Here is an 18,904-nt window from a genome sequence, read left to right as displayed (position 1 = left end):
TTTAATGGGGATGGAGTAGGGGTTGGAAAGAAGAAAGCAGTCAGGAAAAATGGCAGGACACATTGAAGCAGAAGAGTCCAGAAGAGCTGCAGGCCCAGTGTTTTTTCTCATCTTCCTGTCCTTTGTGGAAGATTCCCAACTGCCTGACTGTCAATGGCAGAGAATTTACCATCAGTTACTGTTACTGTTAGACAAACTCAAATAAAGCTGGATTCTTTCCAGTGGAAATGCATCCTGAAGGAAGAGATACGTTGGGAATGAAGGTCAAAGATGGCCAAGATTTCAGGAAAAGGTGAATATTTAGGTTAAGAAACATTGGCACCAGGCATCCAAATCAAGTAGCAAGATCACCTCTGATGAAAATGAGAATGGGGAGTGGGTGAGGCCTTGTTGTGCCTTTCAATAATAATAATTATGGTATTTGTTAAACGCTTACTATGTGCTGAGCACTGTTCTAAGCCCTGGGGTTCATTTAGTCATTCAATCGTATTTATTGAGCGCTTACTCTGTTTAGAGCACTGTATTAAGCGCTTGGTTTGTGCAATCCGGCAACAGATAGAGACAATCCCTGCCCAACAACGGGCTCACAGTCTGGGGTTGATACAAAGTCATTAGCTTGTCCCACGCGGGGCTCACAGTCTTAATTTCCATTTTACAGAGGAGGTTATTGAGGCACCCAGAAGTTAAGTGAGTTGTCCAAGGTCACCCAGCTGACAAGTTGTGGAGCCAGGATTAGAACTCACCTCCTCTGACTCCCAAGCCTGGAGTCTTGCCACTTTTGACACTGAGTAGCCGCAGATTGGGAATTTGCATGTAAGGTATTTTAGCAATAAGATGTACCCCTGAAGCTATTTTCTTATCAGCGGTCACTGCTCAACTGGTAGTCCCTTCTTAAGACTTATGTTGGTTGGTGGAAAGGAATTCATAAGCCTGCACAGTTCCAATCATTGGCACACCCCATGTTTGGTTATGTTTGGTTAGGTTATGTTTGTAGTGAGTTTTGAAGAAGTATGGAATCTAATATCTTAGAGAAAAGTACCTTGTAGAAAATTTCTATGTTTCTTCCTATACCACCCAACTGATATCCAGTTTTCCAAATCTTGATGTTATATTTCAAACTGTCTTTCATATAGGTGGGGCATATATTTCCCAAACTTGATTTTCTTTTGTGTTCGAGTAGGTAGTGGTATCTTCTGTGAGGTAGTCCTGCTCCTGTTGATTTTATGCATTGCCTTTTTTTGCATTCTTGGGGGAATTAGTAAAATTTCCAAAATGATTGAATGGGCAGTCTGTGGGCTACGGAAGAAAGTGGGGGAGGTATTAATCACCTCCATATCTCGTAACGGACACTATCATTCTCCCTGACTCTGAAGCTCACATCACTGACATTATTCTTGGCTCCTCTCTCACTTTCAAGCCCCATACTCAGTCTGTCACCAAATTTGGTCGGGTTTTTTTTTGTCCTCCACAGAGTTTCTAGGATCTGCTCCTTTATTTCCATCGAAAATAATCCTACACTGGTCCAGGCACTTTTCATGTCCCAGTTGATTAATGATTCAATCTCCTCACTAGTCTCCATGTTTCTGGTCCTTCTCTTCTCATGTTCTTATTTCATTTTGTTGCCCAGGTTACATGTCTCCCCACCCTTCAAAATCTTGCAGTGATTATCTATTTCTCTCTGAACCAGTGAGACCTCAACAAGCAGTATAGCCTAGTGGAAAGAGCACAGGCTTTCAAAGGACGTGGGTTCTCTTCCTGACTGAGCCAATTGTCTGCTGTATGACCCTTGGCAAACTTAACTTCTCTGTGTCTCACTCCCCTCACCTGCAAAATGGGGATTCAGTACCTGTTCTATTTCCCACTTGGACTGTGAGCCCCATGCGGGACATGATTATCTTGTATCTACTCCAGTGCCTAGAACATTGCTTGGCACATGGTAAGTGGTAAAAAAAAAATAATGTAAAATTGTCTCCTCACAACTGGTTTTAAGGCACTCAATCAGCAATCACTCACTTTTCTAAGAATACCTCAATTTGCACTCTTTGCTGTTCTCAATGTAACCTACTCCCAAAGCCTTGTTCTCATCTCTCCTGCTGCTGACCTCTTGCCCACACCTTCCTCCTCGACTTTCTCCCGTGCCACTACTGCCCAGCATGGGTGAGTTTTGACTTGTAGCAGATTGCCTGCCACTCGTTAGCCACTGGCAAAGCTAAGAATGGAATGCGTATGCCTCTGATTGACTCTCCCTCCCAAAGCTGAGACTGGAAACTCTCCAGGTCCAACCCTGAGAGGGGCCAAGAGACCGCGTTTTTTCCCTATATTCAAGCCCCTACTTAAATCATATCTCCTCAAATAGGTATTCCCTGATCACTTTCTGATTTCCCCAGTGGATATAGTCCCAAGTCCCATTTCAGCTCTTCTGTGCCACTTGAACACCTATCTATTTTCAACCTCTCCAAACACCTATGTTTATATCTTACATAGCCTATTTTGTAAGTACTGACTCATGTACAAATCCCCTTTTTCTCCTATCTGAACCTCATTTGTCTGTCTTCCCTGCTCAACTGTAAACTCCTTGAGGACTAAGTAAATTTTCTAACTCTATTATATTCTTCAAAGTGGTTTTTACAAAGCTCTGCACCTAGAATGATAATAATAATAATCGTGGCATTTCCTAAGTGCTCACTATTTACCAAGCACTGTACTAAGAGCTGGGGTAGATATAAGATAATCAGGTTGGACACAGTCCCTGTCTCACATAGATTTAGTAGTCTAAGTAGGAGGGAGAATGGTTATTGAATCCCTATTTTACCAGTAAACACTATTAAGTGGTGTTATGGCCTCCCACTGACTCAGGTGTAGCTCTGGGTTCATTACCATTGCTTGAGACAAGTAGACCTGAAAATCTGTGGTAATAATAATGATAATCATAATAATAATTGTTAAGAATTTACTATGTGCCAAGCATTGTATTAAGTGCTGGGGTAGATATAAAATCTTGTGGAAGGACATAACCCTTGTCCCATATGGCGCTCATCATAGATGGAGAAGGGAGAACAGGTATTTAATCCCCATTTTACAGATCTCCATGCTTTCCGTGCTTCATGCTTCGGATTCTTTAGCGCTTGGAAATCACGTGGCACACTATCCCCACCCCCACATAACTTCCTTGGAGGTCTGGATTTCCCCTTTCCCATCATTGATTAACAAATTGAAGCTACTTCAGATTAGTGAATTAGCCTTGGAAGACAAAACTGTCTGGCCTATTTTTACAGGAGAGAGATCTTACCATTTCATTTGGGCCTGCTTTTACCAAAGCATTGTAATTGTCTATAGGATTACTCCTTATTTGTCTCGGCTTGGTGAGTAAATTGTCTTCTTCATGATTTCAGGTGCCAAGAAGGGATATGTAGCTCCTTTCCCACTGGAATCTGGTAGCAGAGCCTTCCATATTTTCTGGGGGTAGATGCATACTAGGAAAACTAGAATGACTTTTCAAGATATGGCAGGAAATAGTCTTGGATCATTGTTCATCTGGGCCAGGGAAAAGGATCATGCACTTGTATGCATATGGGTGTGCGTAGGGGTGCTAATTGCTTACAGTGCGTTTGATTGGATTATGGGTGTGCCTAGCCCCCCACCTCTCCACATGAACCTCCTCCACTCTGTTGAAGGTGTAAATTTACAACCCACTAATAAACTGGTGTCAAATGATTGGTTCTTGCAGATGAGATCTGATTCATTTGGACCATCTGCCAATCATATAACAGTCTGATACAAAGAGGAGGTGGGGAATATGGATGATTACCCCACAAACTTTATCCATCCCTGTAAACCCCACAATGTTGTGTTCCTGCTCCTTGGTAGGAGGGTTTGAGGGGGTTGTGTCTGCCACCAGTATCGACCCTCAAGGTCCCTGCGGCTCCTGCCTGTCCTCCAGGTGACAGAGTGGATGTGCAGGGGACTCAGGGGGAGGTTGTATTGCTGTTTCCACTGACACTCCCCATGAGGACAGAGAGGAGAGTTGGGGTGGGGGAAACACTGAGCGGCTGTGGGAGGGACAGGAGTGGTAATAATTCATTCAATCATATTTATTGACAGCTTACTGTGTGCCGAGCACTGTCCTAAGCACTAGGGAGAGTACAATACAACAGTAAACAGACACATTCCCCGCCCACATGGAATGCTTCATCTTCCCTCTTCCCTGGTTCCATCCCCTGGTCACTACACAGTTGGCTGCATAGTTTAAACCACCTTCAGTCAGTCAAGTGTACTTATCGAGTGCTTACTGTGTGCAGAGCACTGTACTAAGCTCTTGGGAGAGTACACTACAACAATATAATAGACACATTCCCAGCCCACAACGAGCTTACAGTCTAGAGGGAATAGGTGAGGGGATGAAATGAGGAAGGCACTTATCGGGTCATCTTAAAGGATGTCGCCCGATATACGTGTCATAACTCAAAGTGGCACTCATTCATTACATTCATTCGGTCGCATTTATTGAGCACTTACTGTGTGCAAATTACTGTTCTAAGCACTTGGGAGAGTGTGATATAACAATAAATTCCCTGCCCGCAGTGAGCTTATAGTCTAGAGGGGGAGGCAGACATTAGTGTACGTAAATAAATAAATAAATAAATTGCAGATACATATGTAAGTACTGTGAGGCTGGGAGGGAGGATGAATGAAGGGAGCAAGTCAGGGCGACACAGAAGGGAGTGGGAGAAGAGTAGAGGAGGGCTCAGTCAGGGAAGACTCCTTGGAAGAGATGTGCCGTCAATAAGGCTTTGAAGGCAGGGAGAGCAATTGTCTATCTGTGGATCTAGTCCTTCGTGGAACCTGTGCGTGTATATGAAGGTCAATTGACCTCATTTTAATAGCCACTGAACTTTGTCTTCCAGATGCTTTGTCTTGCACAAGCTGCCCAACCTGAAATTCTTAGATGCCCAAAAAGTAACAAGAATTGAGCGGGAAGAAGCCCTGGCCCGGGGGGCATTCATGAAAGTGCTGAAGCCAAAGGTAAGTGCTCCCTGCTGGCCTCCAAATGGTGAAAACTTGTTGGAAGTTTCTCCCTTCTCCAGGCATTTTTCTACTGCAGTTCCTTTAAATCTGTTTCTTCAATTATGGGCACAAGGCCTTGTGGGAACACGTTATCCTTTCTTTAGTGATACAGTGACAGAAGACTGAATTTCCTACCAAGACGCCTTTTTTTAAGCAACAAGTATCTAATTACTAAACTGTGTTATAAGAGACAAGAGCACAGTCTGCATGACGTTTGCTCTTTTCTGCAGAGGTTAAGATCCGACTGTAAGTTTGACAGGTCGTTCTCCTGTCCCAGCTCTGTGTGGAGAATCAAAGCAAATATCTTGTGGTGTCCACAGGTGGTTGTATTATAGCTTTCCGAGATTCCATAAGAGATGGCAATTTTTTCTGACAATTTGACCCTTGGTTAGTACGTGCTACTCAGATATGCGTTTCAAGAGCTCACATGTCTGGTGTCTATTGACCTTTACTTTACCATCTGATTCTGAATGAGGGTAGTGTAATTTTATGCAGTGTCATCTTAATGTCGGTCCTAATGATGCTCGGAGGATTGGCTCTGAGTTTATGATCCCGATGTGAGTTGATTTTTAACAGACGTATAGACGGCTATCCTTCATGTGGGGTGAACTGAGAACAGCAATGCCTGGAGGTGGAGAGGCTAACTCAGGGACCCTTAAATTTCTTTTCAGTTCCGTAGTTCTAGAATGTTTAACTGTCGATGTCCAATTCGACCAAAACTTATATTTTCAATCCACTTGGACAAGAAATCAAATTGGGCCAGGCGGGTTTTTTCCAGGCCCAGAGTCACCCAACTATTGACTTGTATTTGTACTTTAAATTATTAGGTATGTGCAACTGTTTTCTCAATCTATTAATCAAATGTTTCACACTGCTGCGTTTAACTCCAGACGGCATCAAGTACAGCGTCCTGCAGGCTTCCAGTAATGCTGAATGAAGATGTTAACGGTTGTGGAAATATTCAGTTTACGGTGGTATAATGCCAGCAGATGAATGAGTTGTTACTGGTTCAATTTCAGTATATAGCAAATTAATTCCAGGTGATTCATTTTTGAACTATTAAAGTGTTAGCAGTTCACTCTTTAGTGTGGGTTTGACATATTGTTTACTAGGGCCTTCAGTTATATCAGCTTATGTAATTTCCACCAAATGAAATAATTTTTTAGCTCTTTTGAAAAGATTCTGTAGGCTGCCAGAAATACCCTAACCCTGCAGAATGCAACAGATGGTGGTAAAGGGTGCTGTGGGGTGATGATGATAATAATAATAATAATGATGGTGTTTACTAAGCACTTACTACGTGTCAAGCGCCGTTCTAAGCGCTGGGGTAGATCCAAGCTTAATCAGGTTGGACACGGTCCCTGTTCCACATGGGGCTCAGAGTCTTCATCCCCATTTTATAGATGAGATAACTGAGGCAAATGCCCAAGGTCACATAGCAGAAAAGTGGCGAAGCTGGGATTAGAACCCAGGTCCTTCCGACTCCCAGGCTCTTGCTTGTTCTTTGATATTCCTATTTTCTTCTCGTGCACCTTTTGCAATCACCCATTCTCCTCCTTCCTTGGCTGATTGTGAAAGTGAAGGATCTTCAGTTTTAAAGGGATGGAGAAATCATGCCCAAGAGAACTGTGGGGCGTGCAGTCTATCCATGTCTCGACCTCTTAGATTGTGTGCCTTAGTTGGGACAGACAGCAACTGGGTCCAATCTGATTATCTTGTTATCTGTCTACCCCAGTGTTTGGCGTATAGTAAGTAATTAATAAATACCACAATTACAATTGCTGTTATTATCTTTCTAGAAAACATGGTTTATTAGCTGTTTATAGGGAGTGTGGTATCAACAGAAATGCTCTCATTTTAGAGCCATAAGCCTGTCTCTATATGAATCCGTGCTGAATGGTCAGACCCACTCTACCCATGAGCTATGGCAGAACCTTGATTACCTGGGTAAGTGGGTAATTGGAATCATTTTTTCTGTCTCAAACACACTTGGTTCAGCATTCCTCTCCTGAGCAATAGGCTATCCTAGGCATCATGGGTACATTCCCTTCAGGTTTTCCAGGCTGTCAAAGGGATTGGGTCCCTTCATAAAGAGACCTGGATTTCTCCAACAGACAAGCCAGAGAAATTTCCCAGGCATCCTTTTTAAGTCTGGTTTGGCTGCTGTGGAAATCTTGTTTAGTTTTTGGAAATTCCTCCTTTTACCCTCCAGTGAGTCATCAATTTTGGACCCCTAGCCCACGTCCTCTCTCTGGCCTGGAATGCCCTCCCTCCTCAAATCCAACAATTACTCACCCCCCATTCAAAGCTTTATTGAAGGCACATCTCCTCCAAGAGGCCTTCCCAGCCTCACTTTTCCTCATCTCCCACTCCTTTCTGGGTCACCCCGACTTGCTCCCTTTTCTCTTCCCCCCTTTCCATCCCCACAGCACTTATGCACATATTTGAATCCTATTTATTTGTGTCGATATCTGTCTCCCCGCCTCTAGATTTTAAGCTTACTGTGGGCAGGGAATGTGACTGTTTATTGTTGTGTTATACTTTCCCAAGCGCTGAATATAATGCTCTGCACATAGTAAGTGTTCAATAAATACGATTGAATGAATGAAGTACTTTATTAGAACACTTTCAAATATCCGTCTAGATTAACCCGATTGCTAATTATGTGAATTATTCCAAGTCCTAAAAGATTCAGCTTTTTAATATTCTTCTCTTGGTGACATTGGAGTTGTTCATTGTTTCTTTGGGGGAAAAATAAATATAAGGTATTTATGCTTTACATTAGGAATTTTCCAGACTCTCTTTATATAGGAAATCTCTCTGATCATTCCTTTGGCATCAAACATTTCCTTTCTGCATTTTGGTTTTGGTGACAAAAATTAGTGCTTTAATTTGAATCGGAAGGAAGCTGAATGATCACGTTAAACTCGGGAATCCTGAATGCATTTATTCAAATAAAAAAGTACTCGGGTACCTGGCTTCATTAAATCTATAGCCCTTATGCTGAAAGAATAATGTGCACAGAGTGTCTGCTTATGTGTATTCTTCCAGTGGTTACTGATTTTTTCCTGTATTTCTGGTGTTGGCCCACAGTGGAGAGCAATTTCCTCCATGTAAACTGCTGTGATTGTGCTGAGCATACTTGTTACAGACCTATTTTTCATAACAAAATTGGAATTTAAGGTTGGCGTTTGTCCCATTAGAGTGAGCAAGAGATGCAGTGCTTATTCAGCAGAAAGTGCTGATGGATGATCAAAAGGGCTGATTTGGGAAGTTATTTTCATTTTATTCTTGACATAAAATATTTGGGAGAGTGGAAAACACCCCTCCAATAGCAGTCTTGATATGGAGTAAGAAGAATATTTACATTCTAAACATCCTAAGTTGGTTCAAATGCAAAAGTGTCTAGTAATCAATAATACTTCCATGTGAGAAATAGTTCATCTTTTACCAATCCAGTCCTTTTTTAACCTCTCGTCAAGGGGACTTGCTCATTGCTCCCGTCTTTTGGATTTTTTTTTGTTCGGTAACATGTCGATTTGGACTCTGCCCTGTGGAAAGAATCTTCGTGCATTAGGCGATGAAGTCTAAATTTACAATGTATTTGTCTTTCTCACCCATTTCAAACAAGAACATTAAATATTGTTTCTCTGAGTTAAAAACCTTTCCTTTTTACAAAATATTGCACATCACATTGTGCAGCACTGTAATTGAAACTGGAAAATCCTCATATTGGCTAAGAGACTCCGAGCCATTAAGGAAGATCTTATAATGGACCCAGATGATGACCTCGCTTCACTGGCAGAAGTGTAGTTCAAAGCGGAGGAGGCCGGACCAATAGCGTGAGGTGGATCGCCGGCCATGACGGCACCTCAAATCAGGACAACGGCTCAAGAACACAGCAGAATTGCTTAATTATGCCCTGGCTTTGTAATTATTCATCCCTGTGCTGCAAAGAACACAGTTGTCATTTCTTTGACATAATTATTTAAAGCCAAACCCTCCAGTTTAGAGCTCACAATTAGAATTATCCTGCCAAATGTTTAATCTGCAAATAAGGATGCAGACTGGAGGAAAGGCTAACCGGACACAGCTTCACATTTTGCTCTTCTGAAGCCGGCCCCCAAGCATATGTGCTTTGCTGCTTGTTTTTAAAGTGTCTTTCTGTGGCTATGACTTTTTATATGCCTTTGTGAGAGGCTGCAGACTTGCTTGTGTCTCTTCCTGTGTCTCTGACTTTCTGTGGGCATCTGTCTCTGAGGGTGGATTCTTTTTTTTTTTTTTTGAACTTAATTGCATGGATAGATGGAGGGAGGGAATGAAGCAGAAAGCATCACATTCAGGAAAGATGAATCATTTTTTTTTTTTTTTGGAAACAGTTTCATCTTGGTATAGACCAATTGCCTGGCTATTTGATACGTCTGCAAGGACTGTGAACGAGCTGCTGTTTGGGCTGTTTTGTGTGTTCACTACCCCAGGACACTGTCATCGAAACGAATCATCTGTCCTTTTCCCATTATTCTAAAGTTTATTTTGTTGTTCACTTATCACCAAATAGGAAAAATAGGGACTACTTTCAGAGAGAAGCTAACAAGTCCTTTCTGCTGAAAATTGCACTCAAGCCCTGAATGATCCAAAATGTTGAAATCTCTGAAATAGTAGGTTATCTCTATAATCTGTTATTATGGTATGATTTCCACATGCCCAGTGGCAATACCCTAAATCAATTTTTAGTTTTTGAAATTATAGCTGTATGAAGTGAACAAACAGGCTGTCAGTAAGTTTGTTTGGAGACAGAGAAGTCAACCCCTGTTTATATATGTTATCTCCAGTCATTTGGTTGTGAATTTTGAGAAAAGCCAAAGCCAAAATGTAAATTTTGTTTTGCTAAAAATGATGCAGGCAGCCAAAAATCTGCAGTATCTCTCGGGTTTTACATTTATTTATGCCACAAGTAGTGAGCATCGATTAAGAATTCTCTGTGCTTTTTTTTTTTTTAAAGCATCAAACTTGATCTACAACCATTAAAAAACGAAATCACATGTTTGGGGTAAATGATTTCACAGTGTTGCTATTTTCAGCTCTTTTGCTATGAGGCATATGCTGGGCACATGTGTTGCCTTTCTTTAAAATCAAAGATAAGCCTTTCAGAAACTTTGCACTCAAGTCTCAGCTCAAATGAATAATCACTGTTTCCCTCTTTCCCTCTTTTTGTCCTGCTCCTATTTTTCTAGTGACTTTCCAAAAAGGAAGAGTTTAAATTTGCGGAAATGCCGTCGTTCAATCATCGGTATTTATTGAGCAGTTGCTGAGTGCAGAGTATTGTATTAAGAGCTTGGGAAAGTACAGTACAATGGTTAGACATGATCCTTATACACAAGGAACCTACAGGGTGGGGACAGACATTAAAATAAATTAAAGACAGGGGAAATAGTAGATTATGAGGATAGGTACATAGTGAGCTCCAACGTGTAAGCTTGGGGTGCTGGGGTGGGTAGCAAAGTGCTTATGATTGTTAGATTTTTGAGCTCTCCTGGGGAAAGGAACCATGTCTCAGTCCCACCTGTGTAGTTTCTCCCAGTGCTTATTGCAGTACTCTGCACTCTCAAAATGTTTAATAAATACTCTTTTAATTGAAGGGCTCACACAGCCAGTTGGACTGTCGACACAGAGGGGAGGGCAGAGAAAGGAAAATTAGGATTTAGGGATGGCCTTTTGCAGTTGTAATTTTAGGAAGGGTTTGAAGGAGGGGAGAGTGGTGGACTGTCAGATGTTAAGGAGGGGTGAGTTCTGGGCCAGAGAGAGGACTTGGGCCGGGAGTCTGTAGCAGAATAGATGAGATTGAGATACACATAGTAGATGGGTGTTAGAGGAGCAAAGTATAATAATAACAATGTTGGTATTTGTTAAGCGCTTACTATGTGCAGAACACTGTTCTAAGCACTGGGGTAGATACTGGGTAATCAGGTTATCCCGCGTGAGGCTCACAGTTAATCCCCATTTTGCAGATGAGGTAACTGAGGCCCAGAGAAGTTAAGTGACTTTCCCACAGTCACACAGCTGACAAGTGGCAGAGCTGGGACTCAAACCCATGACCTCTGATTCCCAAGCCTGGGCTCTTTTCACTCAGCCACGATATGACTTGGGTTGTTGTAGGCGATCAGCAAGGTGAGGTAGAGAGAGACCTGATGGAGTGTCTCGAGGATGATGGTGAAGAGTTTCTGTTTGATGTGGAGAAGGATGGACAGCCTTTGGAAGTGTTTGAAGGAGTGGGGAGATATGGTCTGATTTTTCTTTTCAGAAAAATGATCTAGGCAGCAGACTGAAGTGTAGACTGGAGAGGGGAGACACAAGAGGCAGGGAGGGCAAGGAAGCGGTTGATGCAGTAGTCAAGGTGAAATATAAGCACTTAGACCAGCGAGGTAGCAATCTGAATGGAAAGGAAAAGGTGAATTCTAGAGATGCTGTGAAGGTAGAACTGACAGGATTTCATGATTGTGTAGGTTGATTGGGGGAAATGAATTGAGGACACTGCCAGGGTTCAGACTTGTGAGACAGGGAGGGTGGGTAGTGGTGTCTTTGGTAGAGAATCAGCATGGCCTAGTGGCAAGAGATTGGGTTTGGGAGTCAGAGGGCGTGGGTTCTAATTCTGGCTCTACCACTTGTCTGCTGCGTGATCTTGGGCAAACCACTTAGCCTCTCTGTGCCTCAGTTACCTCATCTGTAAATTAAGGATTAAGACTGTGAGCTTCACTTGGGACAAGCTGATTACCTTCTATCTAGCCCAGCACTTAAAACAGTGCTTGGCATATAGTAGTGTTTAAATACCCTAATTATTATTATTAATAATAATAAGGAAATCAGGGGAAACAAGTCTTTAAAATGAAGTAAGTTCTAGGAGCAACAAATGGAGCTATGGCAAAGCTGCTGCTTGGAGATTCCAGTCTGTGGATTTGATATGTCTCACATTTAAAAAAAATCCCTGGATGTCAGTTGGAAAGTTTAGTGGGAGCCAGCTGCAGAGATTAGTGAAACTGGAGGGTACAGGAAAGGTCTATGGCTTGATAATCTACAACTCCTGTGACAAATGAAAGACTTCCAGGACAACTTTGTTCTGATTCATCCAATTAATAATAATAATAATTATAATGATTTTTTTGTTAAGCATTTACTATGTGCCAGGCACTGAACTAAACACTGAGATGGATACAACCAGATCGAGCTGGAAACAGTCCCCATCCCATTTGGGGCTCACATTCTCAGTCCCCTTTTCACAGATGAGGTAACTGAGGCCCAGATAAGTGAAGTAACTTACCCATGGTCACACAGGAGACAAGTGGTGGAGTGAGGATTAGAACCTATGATCTTCTGACTCCCAGGCCCGTGCTCTATCCACTATGCCACGCATTGATTTACTATTTGAGAAGCAGCGTGGCTCAGTGGAAAGAGCCTGGGCTTGGGAGTCAGAGGTCGTGAGTTCTAATCCCGGCTCCGCCACTTATCAGCTGTGTGACTTTGGGCAAGTCACTTAACTTCTCTGGGCCTCAGTTACCTCATCTCCCCACGTGGGACACCCTGATTACCTTGTATCCCCCCACCCCAGCGCTTAGAACAATGCTTGGCACATAGTAAGCGTTTAACAAATTATTCTTATGAGTCTTTGTACACTTGAGGAAGGGCATCATAGTCCCTTTCTAAAGCTGTCTCTAAAATGGTCAGTCTTTGAGGAATTCACCAAACATGAGGATTTCTGTCCAGAAAGTAATGGTTCTGAACTGGAATCCTGAGACCTGGAACTCCCTCCCCCTTCACAATAATAATAGTAATAATGAAATTGTTGGTATTTGTTAAGCACTTACTAGGTGCAGAGCACTGTTCTAAGCGCTGGGGTAGATACAGGGTAATCAGGTTGATCCACATGAGGCTCACACTGAATCCCCATTTTCCAGATGAGGTAACTGAGGCACAGAGAAGTTAAGTGATTTGCCCATGGTCACACAGCTGACAAGTGGCAGAGCGAGATTCGAACCCATGACCTCTGACTCCCAAGACAGGGCTCTTTCCACTGTTACTATGAGGCATAATGAAGTCTCGGTCCCTGCATGTTTAAAGAAGCCCCTAGATACATGTTTGGGCTGTAGACAGTGACTCCCTATTGTGTCAATAATCCCTCTACTGTGCAGTTCAAAATTCTTTGATTTAAAGTGTTCTAAACTAGGCTGACAAGGATCAGAAAAAAGGAATTCATGTGATGGGCTTTAATGGCTGAGGTGGAGCCATTAATGGTCTGTTATATCAGTAATCGGCGTATTATCATCATGGTGTTTTCTTAGGTCATTTCAACAAAGTCTCTGTCACAGTTCGATATTGCAAGTTAGGTTTCATTTTTACTGTTTAAATATATTATTCAAGAAGGCAAAAGAGCGAAGGGAAATCAGAAACAGGAACCCCAGGAAATGAGCCGAAGTCTGATATAAAGTTCCCTAAATATGGACATTTCTACCTGGGATTACAAGTCAATCAATCACTGATGGTTTATTGAGCAGTTCCTGTGTGCCGAGCACCGTATTCAACTTTTGGGAGGGTATAGTACAGTAGAGTTGGTAATCACAATCCCTGTCCTTAAAGAGCTAATTGTCTAATTGAGACATAATTGGATACGCACTTAAGTGTTGTGGGGCTCGGACCAGGTGAATATCAAGTGCTTTCACGGCAAATGCGCTGCAGAAGGAAGAGGGAGTAGAGGAAACAGCGGCTTAGTCCGGAAGAGCCTTTTGGATGAGATGTGATTTTAATAAGGCTCTGATAAGTCTGACTGGGAGGCCAGTGGCTCGGACTGGCTCCGAGGGCAGTTCTTTGGGTGACCTGGCTGGACTGCCTGGTTGAACAGAGAGCAAAACGTCACCTTGACTTTGAACTCCTTTCCTCTCTTGTGATTTTGAGTGAGATCTAAATAGCTCCGGCCCACTGGCTAGGAAGCATGCGTTGAACATCAGGGCACTTTTTAGCTTGTAGTTAGTAATCCATTATTACAAGAACGATTTTAAAAAGAGCTCTTCGCTTCTCTCCTGCCATGATCCCATCCATTGTGGAACATGTCTGCGGTGATTTACACTCCCTTTTACTCAGACATCTGAAAAAAGAAAACAAGCAAACAAGCGGTGACATTACAGTGAGAAATTGCACACAGCGGGAATGGCTTTCTGCTCTGGTTCCCAGATTTGCTGGCCGTGGTCAGAGGAGCTGGGTGGTGGTATAGGAGTTCATCTCCTAACCACCTCTCAGTCCTCCAGGGAATTTTATTGGCTATTTGCTCCAGTGATGGTGGAAGTCCATTAAAAATGTCCACATTTACACCCCATCAAACTAGACCCTCGTTCTCTCTATCTACTCCTGTAAAATCCCAGTGTTAAGAGGGAGAGTCCCTGAGGATCAAGGCATTTTAAGACGTATTGGAGAAATAAAAAAACAAAAAGCAAATCCTCTATTTCCCATTTAGGGTACTGAGGGGATGGTAACATGCCGTTGATGTTCGATGAGAAACTGTGTGACCTAGTGGAAAGAGCACGAATTTTGGGAGTCAGAGGCCCTGGATTTAATTCTGGCTCTGCCACTTACCTGCTGTGTGACCTCGAGCGAGACATTTAATTTCTTTGTGCCTCAGTTCCCTCATCTTCAGAATGGGAACTCAATATCTATTCTTCCTCCTACTTAGACTGTGAGCCCCATGTGGGACCTGCTTAGCTTGTATTTATCTTAGCACTCAGTCCAGTGCTTGGCACATAGTAAGCACTTCACAAATATTATTATTATTATCTGTGTTGGTACTTATTACAGCTGTTCATGATCATAAGGGAGGCACGTGGAAAGAGCATAGAATTGGGAGTCAGGATACCTGGTTTCTCAATGTTTATGATGATGATGGCATTTGTTAAGCGCTTAATATGTGCCGAGCACTGTTCTAAGCACTGGAGTAGTTACAAGGTTATAATAATAATGATGTTGGTGGTTGTTAAGCCCTTACTATGTGCAGAGCACTGTTCTAAGTGCTGGGGGAGATTCAAGGTAATCAGGTTGTCCCACGTGAGACTCACAGTTAATCCCCATTTTACAGATAAGGTAACTGAGACAAGGAGAAGTTACGTGACTTGCCCAAAGTCACAACAGTTGACAAATGGCAGAACCGAGTTTCGAACCTGTGACCTCTGGCTCCCAAGCCTGGGCTCTTTTCACTAAGCCACACTGTTTCTCTTCATCCTGCTGTGTGAACTTGGATAAATCACTTAATGTCTCTGAGCTTCAGTTTCCTAACCTGAGAAACAGAAATAATAATATCTGCCTCTCCTTACCACACAGGAATATTGTGAAGATAAAAATGAGATAATTCACTTTGAAAGGTTGTTGGAAAAATAAAAGCATCACATAAATGAAAGCTACTGTTCTGTCATTGCGCCGTATGTAGATTTATTATCTGATTATTCCTCCATCTCACCTTTGTATTTTCAGTGCACGATTCACATGGATTATTCCTTGTTAAGAAGTTTTGATCAATGTTTATTGAAAATTCTTGGAGTCATCCTCATCAGAATCCTGTTTTTTTTTTCTCTTCATAATGCCCAAAGTTGTCTTAGCTGCTTGGTAGAACATGTTTGTCAATCTCAGTGACAGAGGCAGATGGCATTTCTTGTTCAGCTAGGTCTGCTTCGATTTCATGAAGCTTTTTCTGGTTGTGTTAGTTGCCAGGAACTTGATGGCTACCTGTTTGGATAGTTTTGAATACACCTTTGTGATACATTGGTTTCAACACTGGCGAAATGTTAGAGTGTGTCAATCGATCATATTTATTGAGCACTCACTGTGTGCAGACCACTACGGTAAGCACTTGGGAAAGTACAGCATAGCAGAGATGGTAGACCTGTTCCCTGCCTCCAACGAACAAGTGATGGTCAGTCTAGAAACAGTGAAATGCCTCCTTGGCAGTTTTGTGAACTTAGAGTGTTGCTGTTGGAGAGTGATGCAGCCAGTCAGGAACCACTACTTAGATTCAGGATAAAAACAAGGTATCTTTCTTGTGTTTGGCAAAGTGAATAGTGTGTGGGTGTTTGCAAGCGATTGCTTACCACATTACTTGTGCAGGAGTAGACCAGTGTTATTTGATTTTCTAATCCCGTAGTAAAATAATGTGCACAAACACAGACACATCCATCCACTCACACCTCCTCACAGAAACACATGCACTGTATTACTAAGCATCAAGGAGACTCCGGATTTAAGAGGACTCTATCATTTGATATTTCAGAATGGGAAAAAAATAATTTGCTCTCCATTAATCTTACCTCTCACCTCTCTGGCAGTGTCACTTCTCTTCTTTCTCTATAGGTCAGTCGCTCATTTGGTTTCCATCTCTTTGCCTTTCCCATTCTGCTTTTACTCGACATCCCACTTCCTCTTCTTATACCTCCATTCAGTCATTTACTGAGGACCTATTGTGTGCAGAGCACTGTACTAAGTGCTTGGGAGAGTACAAAATGACAATATACAGACACAGTCCCTGCCCACAACCAACCTACCGTCTAGACTGTTTATGGAAGTCAAATGGGTGCCTGAAAATTTTGCTTGAAGAGGCATCAGAAGGTAAAACACATTAACAGAGAGTGTATACCCATAGAGAGAATGTGGAGAAGTGTGTGTGGAAACTCACATATACAAACATAAAAAGAAAGTCACACACTGATCCAGAGGCATGAAGGTAGAGACACTGTGAGAGAGTAAAAAAAAGAAAAGCAATACGAGCCTCTTATCTCTATATCTACTCCTGTGGGATTTTAAACAGGTTTGAGAAGACTAATTTTCAGAATTTCATTCATTCCATAGTATTTATTGAGCGCTTACTATGTGCAGAGCACTGTACTAAGCGCTTGGAATGTACAAATCGGTAACGGATAGAGAAAGTCCCTGCCCTTTGACGGGCTTACAGTCTAATCGGGGGAGACAGATAGACAAGAACACTGGACTGGGTTATCGGATATTTCCACAGTCCAACACTATCTCCCTGCTTAACAAATACCACCCTTATTACTGTTTCTTGGAGGGCCAGCATGTCCTAACAGAAAGAGCACGGGCTTGGGAATCAGATGACCTGGGTTCTAATTCTGACTCTGCCACTTGTCTACTCTGTGACCATGGGCAAGTCACTTAACTTCTCTGCGTCTCATTTCCCTCATCAGCAAATATCCCACTCAGTGTTAGAGTAGGACAACTTCATGTTATTTCAGTTGGAGAAATCAGGAAACTGGTCGATTCAGCCAAAGGAAGAGGCTGAGAGGGTGCTCAGAAGAAGGACAGTATTGGACAATATTAAGGACATCACGGTGGTTTCATATTGGCTGAATGGCTTCAGCCCCTCCTTAAAAGCAGTGCCATTATTGAAGAACTGACCTTTCTCCTGTTACCTGCCAGTTCACCACTATGACTCAGTGGTTGAAGTTGGACCCATGGCTTTTGCAATTGTCAACTCATCATCTAACTGACTGTATATCTTGCTGCCATCTTGACAGATCTTACCCAGCAGAGTTAATGGTGTTCTTCCAACTCTCAATTTAGTGCTAAATGGACCATAGTTCCAAACCACTAATAATAATTATAGTATTTCTTAAGTGCTTAATATGTGCCAGACACTGTACTCGGCATTAGGGGGATACAAGCAAATCGGGTTGGACACAGTCCCTGTCCCACGTGGGGCTTGCAGTCTTCATCCCCAGCAGCGTGGCTCAGCAGGCTTGGGAGTCAGAGGTCATGGGTTGGAATCCTGACTCTGCCCCTTTTCAGCTGTGTGACTGTGGGCAAGTCACTTCACTTCTCTGTGCCTCAGTTCCCTCATCTGTAAAATGGGAATGAAGACTGTAAGCCTCACGTGGGACAACCTCATTCACCTGTATGTACCTCAGTGCTTAGAACAGTGCTCTGCACGTAGTAAGCACTTAACAAATACCAACATTATCATTATTATTATTTTACCGATGAGGGGACCGAGGCCCAGAGAAGCAAAGTGGTTTGCCAAAGGTCACACAGCAGACAAGTGGCAGAGCCGCGATTAGAACGCATGACCTCCTGCCTCCCAGGCCCATGTTCTATCCACAATACCATGGCAAATGATTACTGAAAAGCAGCATGGCCTAGTGAAAGGATCATAGGACTGGGCATTAGGAGGTCTGGGTTCTCAACCCGGCTGTGACACTTGGCAGATGGGTGACTTGGGACAAGTCACTTAACTTCTCGGTACTCAGTACTTTCATCCATAAAATGGGCATTAAATTGCTGTTTTCTCTCCCCTCAGAGAGTGAGTCCCATGTGGGATGAGGACTAAGTTTGATCTGATTGTATTGTAGCCACCCCAGCACTTAGCACAGAGCTTGGCATATATCACAAATGTCACAGATATGCTTAACAAATATCACAGTTATTACTGTTTCTTGGAGGAGTAGCATATCCTAATGGAAAGAGCACGGCCCTGGGAAGAAGAAGTCCTGAGTTCTACTCCTGGCTCTACCACTTGTCTGCTATGTGACTGAGAGCAGGTCACTTTACTTCTCCGTACCTTGGTTCCCTCATCTGCAGAATGGGGATTCAATACCTGTTCTCCCTCCTGCTTAAACTCGGAGCACCATGAGAAACCTGAGTATCTATCAATCAATCGATCATACTTACTGAGTGCTTACTGTGTGCAGAGCACTGTACTAAGCACTTGGGAGAGTACAATATAACAGAGTTGATAGACACATTCCCAGCTCAAACAAGCTCACGGTCTAGAGCGGCAGTCAGACATGAATATAAATAAATA

At 42.7% G+C, this 18,904-nt stretch overlaps 1 protein-coding gene across 1 annotated transcript in view; it reads left to right on the top strand.

Annotated features, from left to right (window-relative positions):
- The window catches only part of LRMDA (leucine rich melanocyte differentiation associated), a 1,142,364-nt gene that overhangs the window by 676,812 nt on the left and 446,648 nt on the right, over positions 1–18,904 (top strand). The window contains exon 5 of the mRNA XM_029061255.2: positions 4,905–5,022. Coding sequence (XP_028917088.1) covers positions 4,905–5,022 — 118 coding nt within the window. The remainder of the gene's footprint in view (positions 1–4,904; positions 5,023–18,904) is intronic.

The sequence above is a fragment of the Ornithorhynchus anatinus genome, chromosome 3, assembly GCF_004115215.2.
Source record: "Ornithorhynchus anatinus isolate Pmale09 chromosome 3, mOrnAna1.pri.v4, whole genome shotgun sequence".
Classification (NCBI taxonomy): Eukaryota; Metazoa; Chordata; class Mammalia; order Monotremata; family Ornithorhynchidae; genus Ornithorhynchus; species Ornithorhynchus anatinus.
Note: the sequence above shows the minus strand (reverse complement) of the source record. Positions and strands in the feature narration are given on the sequence as shown.